At 47.6% G+C, this 27,800-nt stretch overlaps 1 protein-coding gene across 1 annotated transcript; it reads left to right on the forward strand.

Annotated features, from left to right (window-relative positions):
• The first annotated feature begins 7,793 nt into the window (after positions 1–7,793).
• Positions 7,794–27,296, forward strand: LOC145338961 (CD276 antigen-like). Its single transcript, XM_080183370.1, has 4 exons — positions 7,794–7,886; positions 17,764–17,816; positions 21,598–21,948; positions 25,685–27,296. Exons 2-4 carry the CDS (start codon positions 17,765–17,767, stop codon positions 26,386–26,388), a joined length of 1,107 nt encoding a protein of 368 aa, XP_080039496.1. The 5' UTR covers positions 7,794–7,886; position 17,764; the 3' UTR covers positions 26,389–27,296.
• The last annotated feature ends 504 nt before the right edge of the window (positions 27,297–27,800 follow it).

Below are 27,800 nucleotides of genomic sequence, written 5' to 3' on the forward strand. Positions count from 1 at the left end.
TCCATCAGGCAAACCAGCCTCCCATCCATTGACTCTGTCGACACTTCCCACTGCCTCGGAAAAGCAGCCAGTGTAATTAAGGACCCCACGTATCCCAATCTCTCTTCCACCTTCTTCCGTCGGGAATAAAGATAAAAAAGTCTGAGGTCACATACCAATCGACTCAAGAATAGTTTCTTCCCTGCTGCTGTCAGACTTTTGAATAGATCTAAAATATTAAGTTGACCTTTCCTTAAACCCTAGCTATGACTTTTTTTTATTCATTCGTGGGACATGGGCGTCACTGGCTGGCCTGCATTTATTGCCCATCCCAAGTTGCCCCTTGAGAAGGTGGTGGTGAACTGCGTTCTTGAATCGCTGCAGTCCATGTGCTGTGGGTTGACCCACAATGCCAATAGGGAAGGAATTCCAGGATTTTGACCCAGCGACTGCGAAGGAATGGCGATATAATTCCAAGTCAGGATGGTGAGTGGTCTGGAGAGAAAACTGCTGGTGGGGGTGTTCCCATTTATCTGCTGCCCATGTCCTTCTAGATGGTAGCAGTCATGGGCTTGGAAGATGCTGTCTAAGGATCTTTGGTGAATTGCTGCAGTGCATCTTGTAAATAGTACACATGGCTGCTACTGAGAGTCAGTGGTGGAGGGAGTAAATGTTTCGGGTTAGTGTGTGAATCGAGCGGGGCTGCTTTGTCCTGGATGGTGTCAAGCTTCTCGAGTGTTGTTGGAGCCGCACCCATCCAGGCAAGTGGGGAGTATTCCATCACACTCCTGATTTGTGTCCTTGTAGATGGTGGTTGGGCTTTGGGGAATCAGGATGTAATACAGTAATACCAGAGAGTTAAAGGTAAAGTTTATTTATTAGTCACAAGTAGGCTTACACTCACACTGTAATGAAGTTACTGTGAAAATCCTCTAGTCATCACGCTCCAGTACCTGTTTGGGTGCACTGAGGGAGAATTTACCACGGCCAATGCACCTAACCAGCATGTCTTTTGGACTGTGAGAGGAAACCGGAGCACCCCGAGGAAACCCGCACAGGCACAGGGAGAACATGCAGACTCCACGCAGACAGTGACCCAAGCCGGGAATGGAACCCGGATCCCTGGCACTGTGAGGCAGCAGTGCTAACCACTATGCCACCGTGCTGCCCCATTCTGCACTCTCTCCTTTCCTTCTCCCCTATGTACTCTATGAATGGTATGTCTGTATTTTGCCAGCTTTGTCTGTATAGCGCGCAAGAAACAACGCTTCTCACCGTCTCCCAATACATGTGACAATAATAAATCAAATCAAATTTCACTGTCTGCCGTTTTGGGATCTGAACCCAGCTCCCAGAGCATCACCTGAGTTTCTGGATTCATGAGCTGGCAATAATACCACTGGGCCATTGCCTCCCCAGCAATCCTGGGCCTAATTATACAATGCAACAGGTGCTAACTGTTCAAAGTGACATCAGATGTTGACATAGTTGAGGCGAAACAGGTTTGGAGCCTAGTGAGTCAGGATCCCACAATATGCCCTCCCCACACCTGGGTTGCTTTATTAACACCATAAAACCAGCCTCAGTCACTTCCTTCCATTTCCACATCACCATAACAATCTTGTTCAAGATAAATAACAAATGATTAATTTGGATACTTGAGAATAAACATCCATTCAATGCATTCTTATCAGGACTCCTGATCTCAAACTGTGATGAGAAGACTTGGGCACACTGAAGGTCAAAAATATAGATCAAATATTCCGGGCAGGGTGATATGGAGTCCCTCACGGGACATATCAGTCAAATACTTACCTGAGGGATCCTCTCAGGAGATATCAGGGACAGGTGACCAAATACTGGATCAAAGAGTTTTTATGTAAGAAGGAGATGAGACAAGCTTTAGGGAGGGAATTCCACAGCTTAGCTCCCCACCCAGGCAGCTGAAGGCACGGCTGCCAATGGCGGAGCGATGGGACTCAGGGGATGCTCAAGAGGCCGGAACTGGAGGAGCGCAGAGATCTCGGAGGGTCATAGGGGCTGGAGGACGTTACAGAGATAGGGAGAGTTGCAGAGGCTAGAGGAGGTTACAGAGATAGGGAGGGTTGTAGGGGCTGGGGGACGTTACAGAGATAGGGAGGGTTGCAGAGGCTAGAGGAGGTTACAGAGATAGGGAGGGTTGTAGGGCTGGAGGACGTTACAGAGATAGGAAAGGTTCAGGGGCCTGAGGAAGTTACAGAGATAGGGAGGGTTGTAGGGGCTGGAGGACGTTACAGAGATAGGGAAGGTTCAGGGGCCTGAGGAAGTTACAGAGATAGGGAGGGTTGTAGGGGGTTGAATGGGGCCTCCTCCTGTTCCTGTGTAACAGGCTCGAAGGGGCTGAAATAATCCTGAGGCTAACATTCCAAACAGTCCGGAGTAAGTGCATAAACTTCATATCCTCTGCCCTACACTCTGTCTCTTCCTCCTCTCTCTCTCGATATATTTCCTTCTCTGCTTCCCCTTCACTGCTACCTCCAGCATAGAAATACCCATGACTTGGTCACTGGTTTCAACACGTGTTTCCTGTAGCGTGCCAAGGTACAGGATGAAGCAGAAACCAAAACCAAGGAGAGAGTATGACATCTGTGAACCGAAAACCACAAATGTTTTGTTTCAGCCAAAGTTGCGCATTTGGCACAGGAGGGCGAACTTTAAACCTTCTCTCTGAGTGAGATATTCAACAAACTCCGGCCCTGCGTCTATACAGTGACAGTCTAAAACTCCGATATTACTCTCCCAACAGCTCAGAATCTCAGGGATGAACTGCTGCTCCTATTAATCATTCCACAAAGCTCTCCTTTAAAAAATGTCGTCTGAAGCTCTGGTTCCTGAGAATGAGGGGTGAGAATGCACGAGCAAAAGTATTGATCAACATGTTCAGTCCCAGCCAAAGACAATGCAGTACTTCAGTCACTTTATTAATATCGGAAAATCCCATTGACTACTGGATTCCCAACCAAAATCTCCCATCGAAGACCATCCCTCTAATCCCCAATTCTCCATCAAAGACCATCCCTTTAATCCCCTAACCCTCCCATCGAAAACCATTCCTCTAATCCCCTAACTCTCCCATCGAAGACTATCCCTCTAATCCCTTAACTCTCCATCAAAGACCATCCCTCTAATCCCCTAACCCTCCCATCGAAAACCATTCCTCTAGTCCCCTAACTCTTCCATCGAAGACTATCCCTCTAATCCCCTAACTCTCCATCAAAGACCATCCCTCTAATCCCCTAACCTTCCAATTGAAGACCATTCCTCTAATCCCCTAACTCTGCATTGAAGACCATCCCTCTAATTCCCTAACTCTCCATTAAAGACCATCCCTCTAAACCCCTAACCCTCCCATCAAAGGCCACTCCTCTAATCCCCTAACTCTCCATTGAAGACCATCCCTCTATTCCTCTAACTCTCCCATTGAAGACCATCCCTCTAATCCTCTAACTGCTCCATCGAAGACCATCCCTCTAATCCCCTAACTCTCCCATCAAAGACCATCCTTCCAATCCCCTAACTCTCCATCAAAGACCGACCCTCTAATCCTCTAACTCTCCCATCAAAGAGCATCCCTCCAGTCCCCTAACTCTCCCTTTGAAGACCATCTCTCTAATCCCCTTACTGTCCCATCAAAGACCATCCCTTTAATCCCCTAACTCTCTATCGAAAATCATCCCTCTATTCCCTTGACTCTCCCAGCAAAGACCATCCCTCTAATCCCCTAACTGTCCCATCGAAAACCATCCCTCTAATCCCCAGTCTCTTCCATTTTGGATGCCTTATAGCCTATTATAAAAGTAAATGCAGGTGATCATGTGATAGAAACTGACTTCCATTTATGTCATAGCGTATTGTAGTTGTGCCTCCTTCACAATTACCTGCTTCCACAAAGTCTACATTCTTACATGCTACTCTAGAGATGCAACGACCATTATGTGGAGCAGACTGCAACATCCTTTAGAGTGGCCCTCTAATGTGCTGGTGTAGGAGTGAACAGGAATCAGCTTAATTAGAAGGGAAGAAGACTTCCTTTAGAATTCAGTTGTTCATCTCTTGAGTAACACATAGCAATGTAGACATGTTGACAATAATGATGGATAATTATGGCAACACATTGCATAGAGTGCATTAGGGATAGTTTCCTGGAATAGTACGTTCTGGAGCCAATCAGGGTACATGGTTTCCTGGACCTGGTAATGGGTAATGAGGCAGGTTTAATAAATTACCTCATCGTCAAAGGTCCGCTAGGAAGTAGTGATCATAGTATGATGGGCGGCACGGTGGTACAGTGGTTAACACTGCTGCCTCACAGCTCTAGGGTGCTGGCTTTGATTCCCGGCTTCGGATCACTGTCTGTGTGGAGGTTGCATGTCTTACCGTATCTGCGTGGGTTTCCTCCCGTGCTCTGGTTTCCTCCTACAGTCCAAAGATGTGCGGGTTAGGTTGATTGGCCGTGGTAAATTGACCCTAATGTCAGGGGAATTAGCTCGGGTAAATGAGGGTAATGGGAATAGGGCCTGGGTGGGATCAAGGTTGGTACATACTTGATGGGCCAAATACTCTCCTCCTGTAGGGATTCTATGAAACAATTACATGAGGATAGAGTTAGCTAAAGTGGAGTGGGTGGAGAGGTTAGCAAGAAAGATAGTAAGTGAGCAGTGGCAAACGTTTAAGAAGGTAACTTCTAATTCTCAGCTAAAATTTATCCCAGTGAGGAGGAAAGATTCTAAGAGAGGGATAAACCAACTATGGCTAACTGAGGAAGATAAAGGAAAAGCACAAATGGAGACAAAGTCAGTCCTTGCCCCGAAAGATTGGGATGAATTCAAAATCCAGCGAAGGAAGACCAAAAGGATAATAAAAAGAGAGAAAAAAATTAAAATTTATTTATTAGTCACAAGTTGGCTTACATTAACACTGCAATGACGTTACTGTGAAAATCCCCTAGTTGCCACATTCCGCTACCTGTTTGGGTACGTTGAGGGAGAATTTAGCATGGCAAATGCACCTAACCAGCACGTCATAGACTAGAATAGAATCATAGAATCTCTACAATACAGAAAGAGGCCATTCGGCCCATCGAGTCTACACCAACAACAATCCCACTTAGGCCCGATACCCATAACCCCACATATTTACCCTGCGAGCCCCCCGAAAAGGGAAAATTTACCATGGCCAGTCCACCTGCACATCCTTGGTCTGGGGAGGAAACTGGAGAACCCAAAGGAAACCCACACAGACACAGCGAGAATGTGCAAACTCCACACAGACAGTCACCCAAGCCAGGAATCGAACCCAGGTCCTTGGCACTGTGAGGCAGTAGTGCTAACCACTGCACCACCGTGCCACCCTGTGAGTCCCCCTGACACTAAGGAACAATTTAGCATGGCCAATCCACCTAACCTGCACATCTTTCAGACCATGGGAAGAAACCAGAGCACCCAGAGGAAACCCATGCAGACATGGGGAGAACATGCAGACACCTCACAGACAGCAGGGCAACATAAAACTGACAATAAGAGCTTCTCAGACAAATGCAAGGTGATGCAATTTGGAAGATCAAATTCAAGTGTGAATTATACAGTAAATGTCTGAACCTTCAGGAACATTGACATACAGGGAGATGTGGGTGTACAGGTCCACAGTTCACTGAAAGTGGCCACTCAAGTGGGTAAGGTGGTCAAGAAGGCATGCTTGCCTTCATCAGCCAGGGCAAGAAGTATCAAAGTTGACAAGTTATGTTCCAGATCCAAAAAACTTTAGTTAAGCCACATTTAGAATATTGCGCACCGTTCTGGTCACGACACTGCCAGAAGGACATGAATGCTTTGGAGAGAGTGCAAAGAAAGTTTACCAAGATGTTGCCTGGCTTTGAGGGTATTGGCTATGAGAAGAGGTTGAATAAATTAGGTTTGTTTTCATGGAAAGACGGAGGCTGAGAGGGCAACCTGATAGAGGTCTACAAAATTATGAGAGGCACAGACAGGGTGGATAGTCAGAGGCTTTTACCAGGGTGCAAGTGTGAATTACAAGGGAGCACAGGTTCAAGGTGAGAGAGGGAAGTTTTTCATGCAGAGAGCAGTGGGTGCCTGGAACACGCTGCCAGAGGAGACAGCGGAATGGCAAATTCAAAGGGCAACTAGAGAGGCGCAATAATTGCTGGCCCAGCAATGCCCACATCCCACAAATGAATTTAGAATTTACATTTACTACAATTAGATGAGATCACCAATTGGCCGGCTTTACTTGGTAAATAAATCTTACCGAATATGGTTGCCATGTGGGAGATGCTTATTTAAGATGGGTCCACACATTATCTCGGTCACCAGTCTGGAAGTATCGATGTTGCAATGCACCTTGCAGAGCCAAAGTAGTAATGTAGTTCATGCTTAGGGCTACCTTGTTCGATTACATCCCTGACTTAGGAATGTAGTCAGGCAAGGACTAACTCCAAGTACCGTACCCTGGCAACAGTTCTGCTGTCCAATCCCATCATCGGAGGTGTTAATAGCATCAAACAAACTCTCCTGTCCCAATCACACAAGGACAGGCCGTTCAGCCCCCATCATTCCTGCACTAATAAAGTTTACTTATTAGTGTCATAAGCAGGCTTACATTAACACTGCAATGAAGTTACTGTGAAAATCCTCTAGTCGCCACACTCCGGCGCCTGTTTGGGTACACAGAGAGAGAACTTAGCACCTAACCATCACGTCTTTTTGACTGTGGGAGGAAACTGGAGCACCCAGGGGAAACCCACACAGACACAGGGAGAACGTGCAGACTCCGCATAGACAGTGACCCAAGCCAGGAATCGAACCCGGGTTGCTGGGGCTGTGGGGCAGCAATGCTAACCACTGTGCCACCCAAAAAGAAACAGGATCTTCGGCCCACCATGTCTATACCAACCGTCAAGTACCAACCTATCCTAATCCCATTTCATTTATTTATTAGTGTCGCAAGCAGGCTTACATTAACACTGCAATGAAGTTATTGTGAAAATCCCCTAGTCGCCACATTCCGGCACCTGTTAGGGTACACTGAGGGAAAATTTAGCATGGGCAATGTACCTAATCAGCACGTCTTTCAGACTGTGGGAGGAAACCCATGCAAACACAGGGAGAATGTACAAACTCCACACAAACAGTGACCCAAGCTGGGAATCTAGCTAGGGTCCCTGGTGCTGTGAGGCATCAGTGTTAACCAGTGTGCCACCCAGACAGGAATCGAACCTGGGCCCCTGGCGATGTGAGGCAGCCGTGCTAACCACTGTGCCACCCAGGCGGGAATCGAACCCGGGTCCCTGGCATTGTGAGGCAGCAGTGCTCACCAGTGTGCCACCGTGCCTCCTAGTTCTTATGTCCTCTACGTGTTTATTGAAGGACCTGATGCCTGGAACAGCTCAATATATCACCCCTTCTCGTTCCTCCCCACGGGGAGGATTATAAATTTGAGCTTCAGTCAAACTGAGTAACCTCCCTCAATGGTGCTCACTGATCTAGGGTGTAAATTGTTTTGTGGGGGAAGGGGTGGAATGTGCGTGTGGGGTGGGGGGATATTTACACACATGTTGATAACTCTCCAACCGCTGGCAATGACTGACGCCACTGCCTTCAGCATTGTGCAATAAACCTCACTATACTTGGTCTACACGTGTTTAGCTGGTGATCTCAGAGGAGGGAGGAGCCTCTCGAGGGGAAAGTCCATATTTTCCTTTTCGGTTTCAGCCAACAATGTCCAACAGTCCCCTGATGAGAAACACACTCGATCTGAGGCTGGCCGAGTGAGTGGATCACACGTTTCTCTCCTGCTGACAACACGGACAATTCCTCGGGTGACAATCTCTCAGCCTTCTGTACGTGCCCTAGGTAAGTCTCACAGAAACATTTAGACCTCATGAAACGGATCTTAAAACTTCTGGAACAAAAATAAAACCTGGCGCGAAATAGCTTGCCAAACTTCTTTGGGAATGATTTCTATCTGAAGCAGAACTTCTGCAAATGGTTAACAAATCGAGTTAAATTTAAATCTGACCTTTGTTTAAAATGTACAGTGAGAATTAAATGTAAATTCAGTATTTGAGAATCGACTGAAGCGAATAATTTTCATGGGGCAATAATTTCTCTCCAGAGAGAAATGTTTCTTTTAACTTTAATTTATGAGTATCACAAGTAGGTTTACATTAATACTGCAATGAAGTTAATAGGGAATGAAAATCCCCTAGTCACCACACTCCGGTGCCTGTTTGGGTACCAGGAGGGACAATTTTGCACCTAACCAGGCCATCTTTCAGACTGTGGGAGGAAACTGGAGCACACGGAGGAAACCCACACAGACACAGGGAGAAAGTGCAGACTCCGCATAGACAGTGACCCAAGCTGGGAATTGAACCTGGGTCCTTGGCGCTTTGAGGAAGCAGTGCTAACCACTGTGCCGGGAATCGAACCCGGGTCCCTGGCGCTGTGAGACAGCAGTGCTAACCACTGTGCCACCCAGACGAGAATCGAGCCCGGGTTCCTGGCGCTGTGAGGCAGCAGTGCTAACCACTGTGCCACCTAGGTGGGAATTGAACCTGGGTCCCTGGCGCTGTGAGGCAGCAGTGCTAACCACTGTGCCACCATGCCACCCACACTAGGGACAATAATTTCTTTTTGGAGAGAAATGTTTGGGAATAATTTAACACTTTAGTGAAGTTTTTGTCTGAGAATTATTCAAATGTTTTGTAAATAGTTCAAAACTGAATTTAAAACTTTTGATTTTCGTCTAAACTTCTTGGAATTATTTCAAGTTAAAATTTAAATTTGGGGAAATTTTTGACAAGTAAATTTTCAAGTATCTTAAAACTGTTGACAGTCGATTGACATCTTTTCAAAAATAAATCTGTTGTGTGAACTTAATTTTTTATTCTTTTGTGGGCATCGCTGGCTGTTTTCAGCATTTATTGCCCATCCCTAATTGCCCCTTGAGAAGGTGGTGGGTGAGCCACCGCCTTGAACCCACTGCAGTCCCTGAGGTGTAGGTACACCCACAGTGCTGTTAGGGAGGGAGTCCCAGGATTTAGACCCAGCGACAGTGAAGGAATGACCAATATATTTCCAAGCCAGGATGGTGAGTGGCTCGGAGGTGAACCTCCAGGTGGGGGTGTTCCCAGGTATCTGCTGCCCTTGTCTTTCTAGATGGTAGCAGTCGTGGGTTTGGAAGGTGCTGCCTAAGGAGCCTTGGTGAGATGCTGCAGTGCATCTTGTAGATGGTACACACGGCTGTCACTGTGCGTGGGGGGTGGAGGGAGTGAATGTTTGTGGTTAGCATGTCGATCGAGTGGGGCTGCTTTGTCCTGGATGGTGTAGAACTTCTTGAGTGTTATTGGAGCTGCACCCATCCAGGCAAGTGGGGAGTATTCCATCACACTCCTGATTTGTGTCCTTGTAGATGATGGACAGGCTTCAGGGAGTCAGGAAGTGAGTTACTTGGGCATCTTGAGTGTTGTTGGGGGTTTGGTATAATGGGGAATTCATGACAGAATTCCATTAAAAAATGCTTCATCTCCATGTGTTTGGACTCCATTTTTTGGTACTATCAATAATTGGTAATCTTGCAGTTGATCAATCTTCCCCCAGTCAGGGGAAGCAGCAAAGAGTCCAAATGAATTCAGTGAAACCATAACAGGGAATACTGTGCCCAGTCTTGGTCTTCTTATCTCAAGAAAGTTAGACCTGTCTGAGATGGAGTGTAGCCAGATTCTGGGGCTGGCATGGTGGCACTGTGATTGGCACTGCTGCCTCACAGCGCCAGGGACCTAGATTCGATTCCCAGCTTGGGTCACTGTCTGTGTGGCGTTTGCATGTTCTCCCCATGTCTGTGTGGATTTCCTCTGGGTGCTCCAGTTTCCTCCCACAGTCTGAAAGATGTGTAGTTAGGTGGATTGACCATGCAAAATTGCCCCTTAGTGTCTGAAGGTGTGTAGTTAAGATAGATTGGCCATGCTAAATTGCCCCTTAGTATCCAAAGATGTGCAGGTTAAATGAATTGGCCATGCTAAATTGTCCCTTAGTGTCTGAAGATGTGTAGTTCAGATAGCTTAGCCATGCTAAATTGTCCCTTAATGTCCAAAGTTGTGCAGATTAGGCGAATTGGCCAGGCTAAATTGTCCTTTGGTGTCCAAAGATTAGGGCAGAGGGCCTGGACAAGATGATCTTTTGGGGAGATGGTGGCATAGTGGTAATGTCACTGGACCAGTAATCCAGAGACACCCATGCAGGTTCAAATCCAAGCATGGCAACTGGTGGAAGTCAAATTCAATTAATTTGTGACTTTTATCCCAGGAATAGGATGGGAATGGAGGGAAATAGTCCCCGGAAGGATAGAGGGTTTTAGTTCAGATAGGCAGCGTGGTTGCTGCAGGCTTGGAGGGGTGAAGGGCCTATTCCTAGGCTGTAACTTTATTTGTTTTTTTTAAGTCAGTGCAAACTGGATGGGCCAAGTAACCATTTTCTGCACTCTTGGGATTCTGTGCTGCTATGAAGCGAGGTATCTTATGATGAGATATGGAGAAGTTTTGGCCAATGTTTGCCAGAGTTCAGAAGATCTAGTGAAGCAAATAGCTAAAGATTAGCTTAATGCGAGGTAGGCCCATTCAAAATTCTGACAGCAGCAGGGAAAAAGCTGTTCTTGAGTCGGTTGGTACGTGCTCATCAGAGTTCTCTATCATTTTCCTGACGGAAGAAGGTGGAAGAGAGAATGTCCGGGGTGTGTGGGGTCTTTAGTTATGCCAGAGGTAGCAGGAAGCATAGACAGAGTCAATGAATGGGAGGCTGGTTTGCGTGATGGATCAGACTACACTCACAGCCTTTTGTAGTTTCTTGCAGTCTTGAGCAGACCAGGAGCCCATACCAAGCTGTGACACAACCAGAAAGAATGCTTTCTATGGTGCAAGTGTAAAAGTTGGTGAGAGCCGTAGTGGATATGACAAATTTCCTTAGTCTTCTGAGAAAATAGAGGCGTTGGTGGGCTTTCTTAACTATAGTGTTAGCATGGGGGGGACCAGGACAGGTTGTTGGTGATCTGGACATCTAAAAACTTGAAACTCTCAACCATTTCTGCTTCATTCCTGTTGATGTAGACAGGAGCGTGTTCTCCACTGCGCTTCCTGCAGCTGATGATATTTTTTAAGAATAAGGCAAAACGTCCTCTCCACACCAATGCTTGCACATCCTGTGGGAATTTGTAAACTTTTATCACGGTCACCCCCTCAATTATTTGGAATTCCCGTGAATACAAACCCAGTCTCCTTGATCTCTCCTCAATCCCAGGGTCCAATCTGGTGAACCTCCACTACATGCCCACTGTGGCAAGTACAATGGAGTGACACCACCCCTCCCGCCAACCTCAAGCGGCTTCAAGTTGTAGGAACAGAAGGTATTCTGGGTACAAGGGATTGCAGCCATTGACTACTCTGCAATCAAGCTCCTGCCTTTACAAATTGACTACATGGTTTCCGGATGATTCTGCCTCAGGGGGACTCCACTTTGTGGGCTGATCACTAGCTCATTGCCCCATTGGTCCCTCAAGTCAGGTGACCCTCTTCTCCTCCTAAAGAGACAGACCCCACAATCACTCCAGCGACAATATCCCTCCTTAAATACGGAGACCAAAACTGCGTACAATACTTACCAGGTCTGGATAACTGCAGCTTAACATCTGTACTTCGTACAGAGGAGGTTAAGGGGGAGGTTGAATCGAGGCATTCGGAATCACGAGGGTTTACAGTGACAGGAGGCTCGGTAACCTGGGGGGGGGATGTGGGTGACACAGATTGAAGAGAATAGGGAAAAGAACCAGAGGGGGGGAGATGAGGAGAATTTTATTTTGGACACACAGCAAATTTCAGGCGCTGCCTGAAAGAGCAATGGAAGCAGATTCAATCGGAACTTTCAAAAGGGGCAGTTGGAGAAATCCTGGAGGAGGGAATATTTACTGGAATAGCGGGAGAGAACAGGGGGAAAGTGGGAACAAATTGGAGAGATCTTTCAAAGAGCTAGCAGTGGAATGATGGGATGAATGGCCCCTCCCCATACTGCTCAGGAAGACGAAATGCAACTGAAAGCAAATAAACCCTCAGTGTCAGAGGAGAGAGAGACATGAGAGGTGACAGGAGATTACAGGGACAGGAGGAAGTCAGTGAATCTGAATGTTATTGTTCCTGTAAATCTATCCAGCCCACCTTGAGCCTGTTACACAGGAACAGGAGGTGGCCCCATTCAAACCCCTCGAACCTGTTACACAGGGACAGGAGGAGGCCCCATTCCGCCCCTCTCAAGCCTGGTACAGAGGAACAGGAGGAGGTCCATTTAGCCCTACCCGAGTCAGTTACACAGGAACAGGAGGAGGCCCCATTCAACCTCTCGAGCCTGTTACACAGGAACAGGAGGAGGCCCCATTCAGTCCCCTCAAGCTTGTTACGCAGTAAGAGGTGGAGGCTCCATTCAGCCCCTCAAGCCTGTTACACATAGCTGCAGATATTTTATTTCTATCAAAGAACTCAGAAAGGGACTGCATGCTATCATAATTCCTCTCCACTTCTCACTTTGACGTTATTAAATAAACACAGGATGCCATCTGAATTGCAATAACTTTTATCAATGAATCAAACTCAGTTTTTGTTCCCCTTTTACCTTGCATTTAAAAGATATCTGTGGAATATTTCTCTGTTGTAGGCTGGACATCTTTGTTGTAGGCCAGAGGCCTCTAATAGGCCAAAGATCTCTGGTAGACTTGAGGTAGGCCTGTAGGGTAAAGACTTGCGGTCATCAAGAGGCCTGTATAGTTCAAAGGTCTACACATGGCACTGGCTTGCAGTAGGGCAGAGGCCTGTGTGAGACAGAGATCTGACTGAGACCGAGGGCTGTGGTAGGCCTTAGGCCTATAGGAAAAAAACCTTGTGGTAGGTCACAGGTCTGCATAGGATAGAGGCCTACATAGGATAGAGGCCGACATAGTATAGAGGCCTCCTTAGGCTACAGGTCTGTAATAGACAAGAGGAATTGCGAACGTGTAGGCCTGACATAAGCCAGAAACCTGTAGGCCTGAGACATGGGAGGACAAAGTTTCGTAGGTTACCAGAGGCCTGTGTAAGAGGGAAGCCTACAGAGGCCTGCAGTAGGTCAGAAGTCTTCTTAGGATAGAGATTTGTGGTGACAGAGGTCAGAAATCTGCAGGCCAGAGCTGTGTTAAACCAGAGGTCTGTAGCAGGACTAAGGCCACACCTGGAGTATTGTGCACAGTTTTGGTCCCCTTATTGTAGTGGCATTGGAGGCAGTTCAGAGGGGGTTCACTCAATTGATTCCACAGATGAGGGGTTTGTCATATGAAAAGAGATTGAACAGTTTAAGCCTATACTCTGTGGAATTTAGAAGAATGAGGGGAGATCAAATTGAGATTTACAAGATGATAAAAGATATGGATAAGAGAGACATGGAGCAGATTCTTCCACTGATGGGGCATTCTAGGACAAGAGGTCATAGTCTTAGGATAAGGGGTAGCAAATTTAAAAGAGAGTTGAGAACAAAGAACAACCCAGCACAGGAAACAGGCCCTTCGGCCCAACGAGCCCGCGCCCCCATTTCAACAAAGCATTTTCCTACACCTATCCTGCCCCGTGTGTATGTGAATGGTACCCCTAATATAGCCAGATTCAGGGGAGAATAGTATAGGGTCAATTTGGTACACCAATCAGCCTAAGAGCACATCTTTGGGGTGTGGGAGGAAACCGGAGCACCCGGAGGAAACCCACGCAACCACAGGGAGAATGTGCAAACTCCCACAAACGCAGGCCCAAATCCATGTATCTGCACAGCTAGCAGTGATAGTCACTGAGTTGTTGTGGTGCCCGTCTGCTGGTCCAGGATTAAGCACACACAATGACACGAAGTACTAGGCCACTCTTGAAACCTCCAAGAGCAGCCCACGCACGACCCACCGTGTGCATGCCCCTCGTTTGACAACAAGGTGGACCAACACCTGTGGATTAAAAGAGACAAAACATTAACATGTAATACTACATTTCCGGTGTCGTCCCAAGGCTCTGACCCTTTTTAATACCGTCTCCTATAACCCGTCATCCCTGTTTCGCTCATGTGTCTATCAAAGTAAACCTTAAACAAGTCCAACGTGCCTGCCTCCACCACCTTACTTGGTAGCGCGTTCCATACCCCCACGACCCTCTGCGTGAGAAACCTTCCTCTAGCATCCAAATTATACTTCTCCCCCCTCACCCTTAGATCGTGACCTCTCGTAATTGTCCCCAATCTAGGGAAAAGCCTACCACTGTTGAGAAGAAACTACTTTTCCCAGTGTTGTGAATCTTTGGAATTCACTATCCCAAAGCGTGGTGGATGCTGTGACAGCAAGTAAATTTAAGGAGGATTTAATGGGTTAAAGGGTTATGGGGAGAAGGTAGGAAAATGGGGGTGAGGAGCACATCAGCCATGACCAAATGGCAGTGCGGACTCGATGGGCCGAACGGCCTAATTCTGCTCCTACATCTTATGGTCTTATGAACTTATGACTGTGACCTGTGGAAGCCTGATATCTGTAAGGGGTGGGGAGGGGGTATGGGAGGGATGACACAAGGCTGGGTATAGGTCAAAGGTGTTCGTAAGCCCAGGGCCTGTGAGTAGGGGGTGGGTGGAATAGGAATAGGGGCTGATTTCATCGACCTGGGATGAAATCGGGACCCATTATTGGGCTGACAGTCTGGATAGTCAAGATGCCTCTCGCCCCACCTCATAGTAAAACGTTTCCCATACAGCCCAAGGCACCACGTGAGCAATTATCAGTCAGTGGCCAATCTCTTGCTGCCTTTCAGGAACCATAAAGAGGCACCTACCAAGGGCAAGGCCGGGGAAAGTCCCTCAGTGGCATGTGCAGACGTTGCCTCCCCGGAGAATAACGTAGACAGTTCAATTGTGGCCACATGGGGTTAATTGGGGCCCATTTGCACTGCGCTCCACTTGATCTCTGAGTCAGGACGTTAAGTGTTTGAGATCCGCCTTCCTTATCCCACCCAACCCTCACCAAACCCCCCTCTCCCCAAATCCCCCCTCCTCCCCAAACCCCCCCTCCTCCCCAAATCCCTCTTCCTCCCAGGGCCTTGGACACAAATACCAGCATTCAACACTCCTGGATTCCCTCCCCACCATTGCCTGTAGCTATGTTCGAATGAAGCCAGGACCCCGATGACCTTCTAGATGACCTTTCTAGTCCTGCCCCCCTCCCCTGCCCGGTCAGGAGGCCACTCACCAAAACTTGGCCTCAGGACCTTCGCTTAAACAATGCAGATAGGCCGAGGGAGCTGGGAAGGAAACAAATCATCCACAGCATCCCTCAATATCCCTCGCCATCAACCTCTGGGCAACTCTCACCCGCTGTGGCGAACTTTGCTCGGAGTGCGATGCCCCCCCCCCCCCCCCCCCCCCCACCATGGTCGAATTATCAGTTTGAGCCCTCATCCCCAGGGTTCGTGAAGAAGGAGGAAGGAAAGGTAACTGAGGAGAAAGCGTTTCCAGTGACAGGAGGCTCGGTAATCAGAGGAGACACATATTGAAGAGAATGGGGAAAAGAACCAGAAGGGGACAGGGAGATGGGGAGAATTTTATTTTTGACACACAGTGAGTTGTTGTGACCTGGAAGGCGCTGCTTGAAAGGGTGGTGGAAGCAGAAACTCCACAAATAAAATCCCTGGGCAGTTTAATTTTGAAGAAATATTTTGATTTTTGTTTTGAGTCCGGGGACAGGCCCCTGGTGAGCTGGGGATTTCCCCAAACACTTAAACAAGACATTCCGGAACAACTTGTTTATGATCAAAACTGACCTTCAGAACTCTACCTGCTGTACCTTAGGCCCAACCTGTGTGTACTTTCACAATAAACACCACAATTGTACAGTCTGAGGCCACTCAGCCCTTTTGTCCCATGCTAGCTCCTCCCCCACCCCCGCCGGCTCTCTCTCCAGCTTTGTTCTTTCCCGCTATCCCTCTAAATTTTCCACCTTCCAGTATTTCTCCAATTCCCCATTTTGAAAGTTCCAATTGAATCTGCAGGTTAGGTGGATTGCCCATGGTAACTGCACGAGGTTATGGGGATAGGGCGGAGGGGAGGGCCTGGGCGAGACGCTCATTTGGAGAGTTGGTGCAGACTCGATGGGCCGAATGGCCTCTTTCTGCACTATGGGGATTCTGTGGTTCTGGATAGATAGCTTGTGTCTTGGATAATACTGGCTTGGCATTCTGGGACAGTTTGAGGTGAACTTTCTGACAGAGGGGAAAGATATTTTTACACACACATATTGACTTTGAGAGTGTTCCACATACACTTTCAATTATCATAGAATCCCTACAATACAGAAGGAGGCCATTCAGCCCATTGAGTCTGTACCAACTCTCAGACAGAGTATGTTATCCAGGCCCTTTAGAATCCATTGAATCCCTACAGTGCAGAAGGAGGCCATTCAGCCCATCGAGTCTGTACTGACCACAATCCTATCCAGGCCCCATCCCCACAACTGCATTGTGATAGCATCCTGGAGATTAGTTTATCATTCCCCGACTTGGCACACAAAATGTCCATTCAGTTCATTGTCTAATATCGCAGTAATACTGTTCATCACTGTGGATTCTAGACAGAGGAATCTCAAAATCCCTCATGTGTTTCTTGTGAGAGTGTTTCAGAGATTGTGTGTGTGTGTGTGTGTCTGTGTGTGTGTGAGAGTCAGAAAGAGAGAGTGTGTGACAGAGTGTGAGAGCGTGTATATGTGTGAGCGAGAGAGTGTGCGTGTGTGTGAGAGTGCGTGTGAGAGAGAGTGCATGTGAGAGAGTGCATGTGAGAGAGTTTGTGTGACAAAGAGTGCTTGTGAGGGACAGTGCGTGTGAGAGAGTGTATGTGAGAGAGAGCACATGTGAGAGAGTGTGTGTGAGAGTTTGTGTGACAGAGTGTATGTGAGAGACTGCATGTGAGAAAATGTGCGTGAGAGGGCGTGAGAGACTGCGTGTGAGAGTGTGTATGAGAGTGTGCATGAGAGTGAGTGTGCATGAGCGAGAGTGCGTCAGAATGTGTGTCACAGAGTATGCGTGAGATAGTATGTGAGAGTGCGAGAGAGAGTGCGTGAGAGAGAGTACGTGCATGAGAGAGAATGTGAGTGAGAGTGTGCATGTATGAATGAAAGAAAGCATGTGTGAGAGTGAAAGGGGGTGTGTATGAGAGAAAGTGTATGTGTGAGAGTGGGTGTGTGAGAGAGTGAGAAAGAGTGTTTGAGAAAGAGTGTGTGAGTGTGTGAAAGAGACTGTGTGTGAGAGTGAGTGTGTGAGTGTGTGTGAGAGAGTGTGTGTGAGAAAGACTGTGAGAGAGAGAATCTGTGAGAGACTGTGTGAGAGTGAGAGAGTGTGTGTGAGAGAGGGTATGACAATGTGTGAGAGAGAATGTGTGAGAGAGAGTATTTGTGAGACTGTGTGAGAGAGTGTGTGTGTAAGAGAGAGTGAGAGTGCGTGTGTGAGAGAGAGAATGTGTGAGAGGGGGTGGGTGGGTGTGTGAGCATTTTGGGGGGATGCTGTGGGAGAACCAGACGTAAACAAAACATTTAGGCTGAAATGAATGTGGAGCCTGTTTCTGGAGGCTTTGAGCCAAGTGCCCCCCCTCCTCCCCCAGCTCTCACTGTTGATGCATTTGTTAACATTCTTGTCCCTTCTCTCCTCAGGATGAAGATCTGGTTTGTCTGGCTGATCCTTCCACTGTGCTGGGCAGCAGCAGGTGAGAGTACCAACCTGGGCCAGTTTTCACTGGGAGGCCTCAGGCTCCAGCTGAGGCCTACAGGAGCGCGGCAGCAGGGCCAAGTCAACGGGACAGAAGGGAAAGGGGTGTTCGGAAAACCAGGGCATTGGGAATATCCCTGCCCATGACAGTGATCAAATCACAACAACCTGCATTTCTCTAGCATCTTGGACAGAACTAAGCATTCCAATTTAGCCAGACCCAAACTGGACTTGGTCAACAGCACTGGAGAGGGACACTGGAGAGAGAGAGACTGTCATTGGAGGGGAGAGAGAGAGAATGGGGAAGGGAGAGAGAGAGAGTGTATGTGTGTGTGAGAGAGAGAGAGAGAATGAGAAAGAGAGAGAAAATGAGAGAGAGAGTGGAAAAGAGAGAGAGAGAATGAGGGGGAGAGAGAGAGAGAAAATGGGAAAGAGAGAGAGGGAATGGGAGAGAGAGAGAATGGGAAAGAAAGAGAAAGAGAGAATGGGAAAGAGAGAGAGAATGGAAGGGAAAGGGGGGGGGAGAGAGAGAGAGAATGGGAAAGAGAGGGTGAGAGAATAGGAAAGAGAGACACTGAATGGGAAAGAGAGAGAGAGAATGGGAGAAAGCGAGAGAGAGAGAATGGGAGAATGAGTGAGAGAGAGAATGGGAGAGTGAGAGAGAGAATAGGAGAGTGAGAGAGAAAGAGAGAATGGAAGAAAAAGGGAGAGAGAGAGAGAGAATGGGAGAGAAAGGGGGCAAGAGAGAGAATGGGAGAGAGTGAGAGAGAGAATGGGAACGAGAGAGAAACAGAGAATGGAAAGAGACAGAGAATGGGAGAGAGAGAATGGGAAGAGAGAGAGAAAGACAAAATGGAAGAGAAAGGGAAAGTGAGAAAGAGAGAATGGAAGAAAAAGGGGGAGAGAGAGAATGGGAAGAGAGAGACAGAGAATGGGAAAGAGAGAAAGAATGGGATAGAGAGAATGAGAGAGAGAGAATGGGAGAGAAAGAGAGAGAAGACAGACAGAATGGAAGAGAGAGAGAGACAGAGAATGCGAAAGAGAGACAGAATGGGAAAGAGAGACAGAGAATGGGAAAGAGAGAAAGAATAGGAGAGAGAGAGAATGGGGGAGAAAGAGAGACAGACAGACAGAATGGAAGAGAGAGAGAGACAGAGAATGGGAAAGAGAGACAGAATGGGAGAGAGAGAGACAGAGAATGGGAAAGAGAGAAAGAATAGGAGAGAGAGAATGGGGGAGAAAGAGAGACAGACAGACAGAATGGAAGAGAAAGGGAAAGAGAGAATGGGAAAGAGAGAGAGAGACAGAGAATGCAAGAGAGAGAGAAAGAAAGAGAGAATGGGAGAAAGTGAGAGAGAATGGAAGAGAGCGAGGGGGAGAGAGAGAGAAAGGAAGAATGGAAGAGAAAGGGAGAAAGAGAGAAAATAGGAGAGAGAAAAGGAGAAAGAGAGAGAGAGATGTAAAGAGGTTTATGAAGAGAATTTCAGACATAGGGCCCCCCAGGTAGCTGAAGGCACGGCCGCCAATGATGGAGCGATGGGAATCGGTGACCGCAATTGGAGGAATGGGGTCACATCATACCTAGGGTGGCACATTGGTTAGCACTGCTGTCTTCTCAGCGTCAGGGACCCAGATTTGATTCCCAGCTTGGCCACTGTCTAGGTGGAGTCTGCACATTCTCCCTAAGTCTATATGGGTTTCCTCTGGGTGCTCTGGTTTCGTCCCGTACTCCAAAAATGTGCAGGTTAAGTGGCTTGGCCATGGTAAATTGCCCCTTAATGTCCAAAGATGTGCAGGTTAGGTGGATTGGGCATGGGAGGAGTCAACTGGATATTTCACAACTGAGATTGATCCATTTTTTGTCAGGTTAAGAGAGTTAAGGGTTACATGACCAAGGTGGGGAGATGGAATTCTGATAAAGAGCAGCCAGGATCTGACAGAATGGTGGGACAGGCTCGAAGGGCTGAATGGGGCCTCCTCCTGTTCCTGTGTAACAGGCTCGATGGGGCTGAATGGGGCCTCCTCCAATAACAAAAGAAATAGGAGCAGGAGGAGGCTATTTGAACCCTCCAGCCTGCTCTGTCTTTCAGTAAGATTATGTCTGATTGGATTGTCACCCTAACCCCACTTTCATTCCTGAGCCTCCCCCACCCACCTCCCCCCCAGACAATCAAATCTCTTCCTCAGTCTCAAATCTATTTAATGAATTGCAGCCCTCACTGGGGGGGGGCCTGAATTCCACACACTGACCGCTTCCCCCCACCTCCGAGAGATGAAATGCCTCATCTCCGTCTCCAATGGGAGACCCCCTCATTCTGAAACTGTGCCCCTCCCCAACAGTTCCAGAGATCCCCCCCAACGAGGGGTGGCCATCTTCCCAGCATGTCTACCCCCTTCCGTCCCCCACACCCCCTCGCCCCAGAGTCTGATATATTTCAATAAGATCGTCTCTCGTTCTTCTAAACTCCAATGGGTACTGGGCCCAACCTGCTCAAACCGTTCTTCATCCCAGGAACCGGCCCCACGACCCTTCTTTGAGCCGCTCCCAGTGTCAGTCTATCTCTCCCGAGGTAAGGAGACCAGAACTGGATATGGTGCTCCAGGTGTGGTCTCACCAATATCCCCTACTGTTGTAGGCAGACTTCCCAACTCTTATACTCATCCCTCTTCACAATAATGCACCATAGAAAGCATTCTTTCTGGTTGTATCACAGCTTGGTATGGGCTCCTGCTCTGCCCAAGACCACAAGAAACTACAAAGGATCATGAATGTAGTCCAATCCATCACGCAACCAGCCTCCCATCCATTGACTCTGTCTACACTTGCCGCTGCCTCGGAAAAGCAGCCAGCACAATTAAGGACACCATGCACCCCAGACATTCTCTCTTCCACCTTCTTCAGTCAGGAGAAAGATACAAAAGTCTGAAGTCATACACCAACTGATTCAAGAACAGCTTCTTCCCTGCTGCCATCAGACTTTTGAATGCCCTGGCTATGGCTTGGTGGCACAGTAGTTCGATTCCTGGTTTGGTTGACTGTCTGTGTGGAGACTCTACATTCTCACCGTATCTGCGTGGGTTTCCTCCAGGTGTTCTGGTTTCCTCCCACAGTCTGAAAGACGTGTTGGTTAGGTGCATTGGCTGTGCTAAATTCTCCCTCAGTGTAACCGAACAGGCGCCGGAGTGTGGAGACTGGGGGATTTTTTACAGTATAAATGAAAATCTGAAACCAAAAGAGAAAATGCTGGAAAATGTCAGCAGGTCTGGCAGCATCTGTAAGGAGAGAAAAGTGCTGATGTTTTAAGTCCAGATGACCATTTGTCAAAGCTCAGTAATTTCACTGTAGTTTTAATGTAAGCCTACTAATAAATAAACATAAACTATATTCTGCACCCTTCTCTTGTATGTACTCTATGAATGATATGCTTTGTCTACATAGTGTGGAAGAAATAATACTTTTCACTGTATCCCTATACATGTGACAATAATAAATCAAATGAAATATTAAGTTGATCTTTCTCTACACCCTGGTTGTGACTAACACTACATTCTACACCCTCTCCTTTCCTTCTCTATGAACGGTATGCTTTGTCTGCGTAGTGCGCAAGAAACAATACTTTTCACTGTATCCCAATATATGTGACAATAATAAATCAAATCAAATACCAATATTCCATTCAACATCCTAATTAGACTGACGGTTTGCAATTCAGTGTACTGAGTATACCTGAATTCCTCTGCAATTGATTGTAACTGTTCTCTGTCTCTGTCTCCCTCAGCTGCGGGTTCCACCATGATTTTGGGGATTTTCGGTGAGCAGGTGTCATTGCCTTGTCACTTTAACATAAGCAGAGTGAATGGGGTGAGTGAGCTCCGTATACTGTGGCAGATCACCGGGGACAGGTTGGTCCACGCACAGTATGGGGAGAAAGAATGGAACGACCAGCAGGACGCCCGGTACAGGAACCGTACCCGGATGCTCATGGACAGTATGGAGAGTGGAAACATGTCCCTCCAGCTCAATGACGTGACTCTGGAAGATAAAGGGTTGTACCACTGCATCGTGCTGGTTCCGAGCTCTGATGGTCCTCGCAAGCAGCAAACGACCACAGTTAATCTGGTCATAGCAGGTAAAGGATCCACTAAATCTGCCCCAGGCAAGAATACCTCCTCCGGAAACCCTGCTGCCCCAATCCCCTCCCCCACCTCTTACCTCTCCCCCACCCTTTACCCCTCCCCCAGCACTTACCTCCTTCCTTACCCCTTCCCCACCCCTCACCCTCCAACTCCTTACCCCCTTCCTCACCACTTATCCCCTCCCTTGCCCCTTACTCCCTTACCCACCCTTTACCTTCTCCCCCACTCCTTACCCCCTGCCGTTATCCCCTCCCCCACCCCTTACCCCCTCCCCATGCCTTACCCCCTTCCTCACCCCTCACCCTCTTCCCTGCCCCTTATGCCTTCCTGTCCCTTACCCCCCCCTCCCTCATTCATTAACCCTTTCCCCACCCCTGCCCCTTACCCCTCCCCATTCATTAACCCTCCCCCACCCCTTATCCTCTTCCCCAACCATTACCCCTTCCCCTTACCCCCTACGCACCCGTTATCCCTTCCTCTGCCCCTTACCCCCTCCCCATTCCTGAACCCCTCCCCCCCTTACCCCCTCCCTGCCCCTTACCTCCTGCCCACCCCTTACCCCATCTGCCAACCACCCCTTAACCCCTCCCTGCTCCCTAACCCCTCCCCCACTCCTTATCCCCTCCCCTTCTTCACCCACCCTGTTGCCCAGTGAGTTCCCTGCCGCAGGGGGAGAGGGAGGGAACTCCCTGTCTCTGGGCTGGAGCTCCGGGTTTGAGGCCAGTTTGAGACACGAGTGAGTGCAGCAAATTGTCACGGCACCTGTCAGAGAGTGACAGATTCCTGGTCTCTCCTGGGGGAGAGTCTCACCTGGGTAAAGCGTTCTGCCAGGGGCTATACTCTGTAGGAAACATCCTGCTCACAGAGACAGAGGGAGAGAGAAAAAGAGACAGAGAGAGAAAAAGACTGAGAGAGAGAGAAAGAGACACAGAGAGAGGGGGAGAGAGGGAGACCCAATATACGTGGATGCCACTGGAATGCAGGATAACGTGTTAGCAGCATTTGGAAATGGGAAGAATGATGTAAATGTGAAATCTGTATGGGTAGAATTGAGAAATACCCAGGGGCAAAAAACATTAGTGGGAGGTGATATTGGGAATAGCATTAAACACAAAATTAGCGATGCATGTGATAAGGTAATATTGGTGATCGTGGGTGATTTTAATCTACACGTAGATTCGGCAAATCGAATTAGCCACAATGCCATTGAGGAGGAATTCCTGAAATCAACTAGTGAGCAGGCATCTTAGACTGGGTACTGTGTAATGAGAGGGAATCATTGCCAATCTAGCTGTACGAGACCCCTGAGCGACCATAACATGAGAGAATTTTTTATCAAGATGGAAAGTAGTTGATTCAGAGATGAGATGCTGAATCTTTAATAAAGGGAACTATGAGGATATGAGGTGTGAGTTGGCCTTGTTAGATGGGGGAGAGTTACTTACAGTGGATAGGCAATGGCAAACATTCAAGGAACATGGGGGAACTGCAGCAACTGTTTATTCCTGTCTGGCACAAAAGCAAAGTGGGAAAGAGGACCAGTCCATGGCTTAAAAAGGAAATTAGAAAGAGTATCCAATCTAAAGAAGAAGCATACAGATTGGCCAAGAAAAGTAATCAGTCTGAGGATTGGGAGCAGTTTAGAATTCAGCAAAGAAGAATCAAGGAATTGATTAAGAAGGGGAAAATACAGTATGAAATTAAACTTGCAGGGAACATAAAGACTGACTAAGAGTTTCTATAGAGATGTGAAGAGAAAGAGGTTGATGAAGACAAATGTAGGTCTGCTACAGACGGAAACAGGGGAATGTATAATCGGGGACAAAGAAATGGTCAGGCAACTGAATACGTACTTTGGTCTGTCTTCACAAAAGAGGACACAAATCAGATGCCAGAAATGTTGGAGAATGCAAGATTTAATGAGAGGGAAGAACTGAGAAGATCAGTATTAGTAGAGAAATGGTGCTGGGAAAGTTGATGGGATTGAAGGTGGATAAATTGCCAGGGCCTGATAATCCACATCCCAGAGTAATTAAGGAAATGGCTCTAGAAATAGTGGATGCACTGGTGGTCATCTTCAGGATTCTATAGCCTCTGGGACAGTCCCTGCAGACTGGAGGCTAGCTAATGACATTCCAATATTCAAAAAGTGGGGTAGAGAGAAAGCAAGGAATTATAGACCAGTAAGCCTAACATTGGTAGTGGGGAAAATTCTCCAGTATCAAGGACTTTTAAGTGAGAGAGAGAAAAAGAGACAGAGAGAGAAAAAGACTGAGAGGGAGAATGAGACGGAGGAAGAAAGAGACAGAGAGAGAGAGAGAGACAGAGATAGAGGGAAAGAGGGGAGAGAGAGAGCATTTAAAAAGCAGTGGCAGGATTAGACAGAGTCAGCATGGATTTATGAAGGGGAAATTATGCTTGACAAATCTTGGTTGAAGATGTAACTAGTAGAGTTGACAAGGGGGGAACCAGTAGATTTGGTGTATTTGGATTTTCAGAAAGCATTTGGCAAAATCCGGCATAAGAGATTATCGTGCAAGATTAAAGTGCATGGGACTGGAAAAGTGTATTGAGATGGATAGAAAACTAGTTGGCAGAGAGGAAACGAAGAGTAGGAATTAATGGGTACTTCTCAAATTGGCAGGCTGTAACTGGTGGGGTGCCACAGAGATTGGTGCTGGGACCCCAGCTATTCACTATATTAATGATTTGGATGAGGGAACAAAATATAACATCTCAAAGCTTGCAGATGATACCAAGTTGGGTGTGAGGGTGAACTGTGACGAGGATGCAGAGACCCTTCAGCATGATATACAGGTTGGGTGAGTGGGTTAAACAATGGCAGATGCAGTATAATTTGGATAAATGTGAGGATATTCACTTTGGAAGCAAAAACAAGAAGGCAGATTACTACCTGAGTGGCTGTAAATTGGGAGAGTAGAGTGTGCAGAGTGACCTGGGTGTCTTTGTACACCAGTCACTGAAGGTAAGCATGCAGGTGCAGCAGGCGGTAAAGAAGGCAAATGGCATGTTGGCCTTCACTGCGAGGGGTTTTGAGTACAGGAGCAGGAATATGTTGCTGCAATTATGCAGGGCCTTGGCGAGCCCACACCTAGAATATTGTGTGCAGTTTTGGTCTCCTTTTGTGAGGAAGGATGCTCTTGCTCTCCAGAGAGTGCAGCGAAGGTTTACCAGGCTGATTCTGGTGACGGCGGGACTGATGTATGAGGAGAGATTGACTGGGTTAGGATTGTTCTCGCTGGAGTTCAGACGAATGAAGTGGGATCTCATAGAGACTTATAAAATTCTATAGGACTAGACAGGGTAGATGCAGGGAGGGTGTTCCTGATGATGGGGGAGTCTCGAACCAGGGGTCACAATCTGAGGATTCGGGGTAGACCATTTAGAATGGAGGTGAACAGACATTTCTTCACCCAGAGAGTGGTGAGCCTGTGGAGTTCGTTACCACAGGAAATAGTTGATGCCAAAACATTGAATGTATTCAAGGTGCAGCTGGATATAGCACTTGGGGCAAATGGGATCAACGGTTATGCAGAGAAAGCAGGATTAGGCTATTGAATTCGATGATCAGCCATGATTGTAATGAATGGTGGATCAGGCGCGAAGGGCCAAATGGCCTCCTCTTACTCTTAGCTTCTTTGTTTCTATGTAAAATGAATGAATAGTGAATGATTGCACTACTATAACACAATACCATTAACCTTTCAGCTCATTACAACACCCCCAAGATCTCTGGACCCAATCCGGAATTCATTCGAGTGGGTCAGGAAGTGACACTCATCTGCAGTTCCTCAGCTGGCTACCCACAGCCCAAAGTCAACTGGATGGATGCAGGGGGGAACCCGCTGCCGACTGGAAGCCATGTGAACACCTCAGAACAGTCAGATCCCAGGAGTGGCCTCTGGAATGTGACCAGCATCCTGCGAGTCAACGTGACCTTCAACTCCACATTTCTGTGTTCCATTTTCAACCAGGAAACTCAAGAAGAAAAGACAGCTTGTTGGAAATGTAATTTCTACCCTCCCTTAACTTGGTGTTTGGTGTACAGTGGGGTTCCAGTGTGCTGTTTTCTCCAGACTGGGCCATTCCAGCACTCTCCAGCCCCATCTCCACCCCCTGCTCCAGTAAACTACAACTCTTCCAAAACTCTGCTAGCCCAGTGCCCTAACTCAAACTCAACCCCAACCCCATCCACCCACCACCCTCGCCACTCACTGAACTTCACTGGCTCCCAGTCCAATAACACCTCCATCTCAAACATTCTCATTCTTCTTCTCAACTGCCCACACAGTCTCACCCCTCCCTGTAATCTCCTCCAGCCCTTACAATCCTCCCTAACTCTGGAACCTCCTCCAGCCCCTCCATATCTCTGTAACCTCCTCCAGCTCCTACACCTCTCCCCATCTCTGTAACCTCCACCAGTCCCTACAACCCTACCTCTGTAACCTCTTCCTGCCCCTACACCCCTCCCTATCTCTGTAACCTCCTCCAGCCCCTACAATCCTCCGAGATCTCTGGGTTCCTCCAATTCCAGCCTCTTGAGCATCCCCCAATTCCCATCACTCCCTCATTGGCGGCCATGCCTTCAGTTGCCTTGGGAACACTAAGCTCTGGAATTCCTTCCCTAAACCTCTCCACCTCTCTCTTTCTCTCTCTCCGCCTTTAAGATCCTTCTTAAAAACTGTCCTAAGCTGTTCTCATGTCACATTCTGTGGCTTGGAGTCGAATTATGAATTTGATTTATTATTGTCACATGTATTGGGATACAGTGAAAAGTATTGTTTCTCACACGATTTACAGACAAAGCATATCATTCATAGAGATGGAAAGGAGAGAGTGCATAATGTAGTGTTATAGTCATAGCTCAGGTATAGAGAAAGCTCAACTTAATATAAGGTAGATCCATTCAAAAGTCTGATGGCAGCAGGGAAGAAGCTGTTCTTGAGTCAATTGGTACGTGACCTCAGATTTCCTGACAGAAGGTGGAAGAGAGAATGTCCAGGGTGCGTGGGTTCCTTAATTATGCTGGCTGCTTTGCCGAGACAGCGGAAGTGTAGATACTTGGATGGGAGGCTGGTTTGAGTAGTGGAACTGGGCTTCGTTCACGAATTTTTGTAGTTTTTTGTGGTCTTGGGCAGAGCAGGAGCCATACCAAGCTGTGATATAACCGGAAAGGATGCTTTCTAAGATGCATCTGTAGGAGTGGTCTGTATCTGAAAAGCATTGCATGGAGCACTTTCAGCTGTATTATGTTGCATTGTAAATGGAAGTAGTTATCCTTGCAGTTCTCTGATTGGTTTCCAGCTCTGAAGGATTTTCTCTCAATTTAGATTCCAAGAATCCCAATCCTCCTTACCGACGCCTGACACTAATTCTGATAACTGTATTGATGGTGATAGTCCTGACCCTGACTGTGGGAGTGTTACTCTGCAAGAGGAGGAGAACACACATCACGTATTCAGGTGAGCATCAATGAGGAACTGCTTCAATGTGAGATTGCTAAAAATTCATTTATGGGACATGGGGCGTCGCTGGCTGGGCCCAACATTTGTTGCACAGCGGTTAGCACTGCGCCAGGGACCTGGTTTCAATTCACGGCATGGGTCACTCTGTGTGGAGTTTGCATCTTTTCCCTGTGTCTGAGTGGGTTTTCTTTGGGTGCTCCAGTTTTCCTTCACAGTCCAAAGAAGTGTAGATGAGGTGGATTGGCCGTGGTAAATTGCCCTCAGTGTCCAAAGATGTGCAGGTTAGGTGGATTGGCCATGCTAAATTGCCCCTCAGTGTCCAAAGATGTGTGGGTTAGGTGGACTGGCCATGCTAAATT

This window comes from Carcharhinus amblyrhynchos, unplaced genomic scaffold (assembly GCF_965287045.1).
Source record: "Carcharhinus amblyrhynchos unplaced genomic scaffold, sCarAmb.v2.hapA chromosome_270, whole genome shotgun sequence".
NCBI lineage: Eukaryota > Metazoa > Chordata > Chondrichthyes > Carcharhiniformes > Carcharhinidae > Carcharhinus > Carcharhinus amblyrhynchos.

Excerpts from the sequence above, each read along its gene's own strand:
- LOC145338961 (XM_080183370.1), top strand. The coding sequence starts at position 17,765 with ATGAAGATCTGGTTTGTCTGGCTGATCCTTCCACTGTGCTGGGCAGCA. Across the intron at positions 17,817-21,597 it reads ACTGTGCTGGGCAGCAGCAG|CTGCGGGTTCCACCATGATT; the intron begins GTGAGAGTACCA and ends TGTCTCCCTCAG. Across the intron at positions 21,949-25,684 it reads AGTTAATCTGGTCATAGCAG|CTCATTACAACACCCCCAAG; the intron begins GTAAAGGATCCA and ends TTAACCTTTCAG.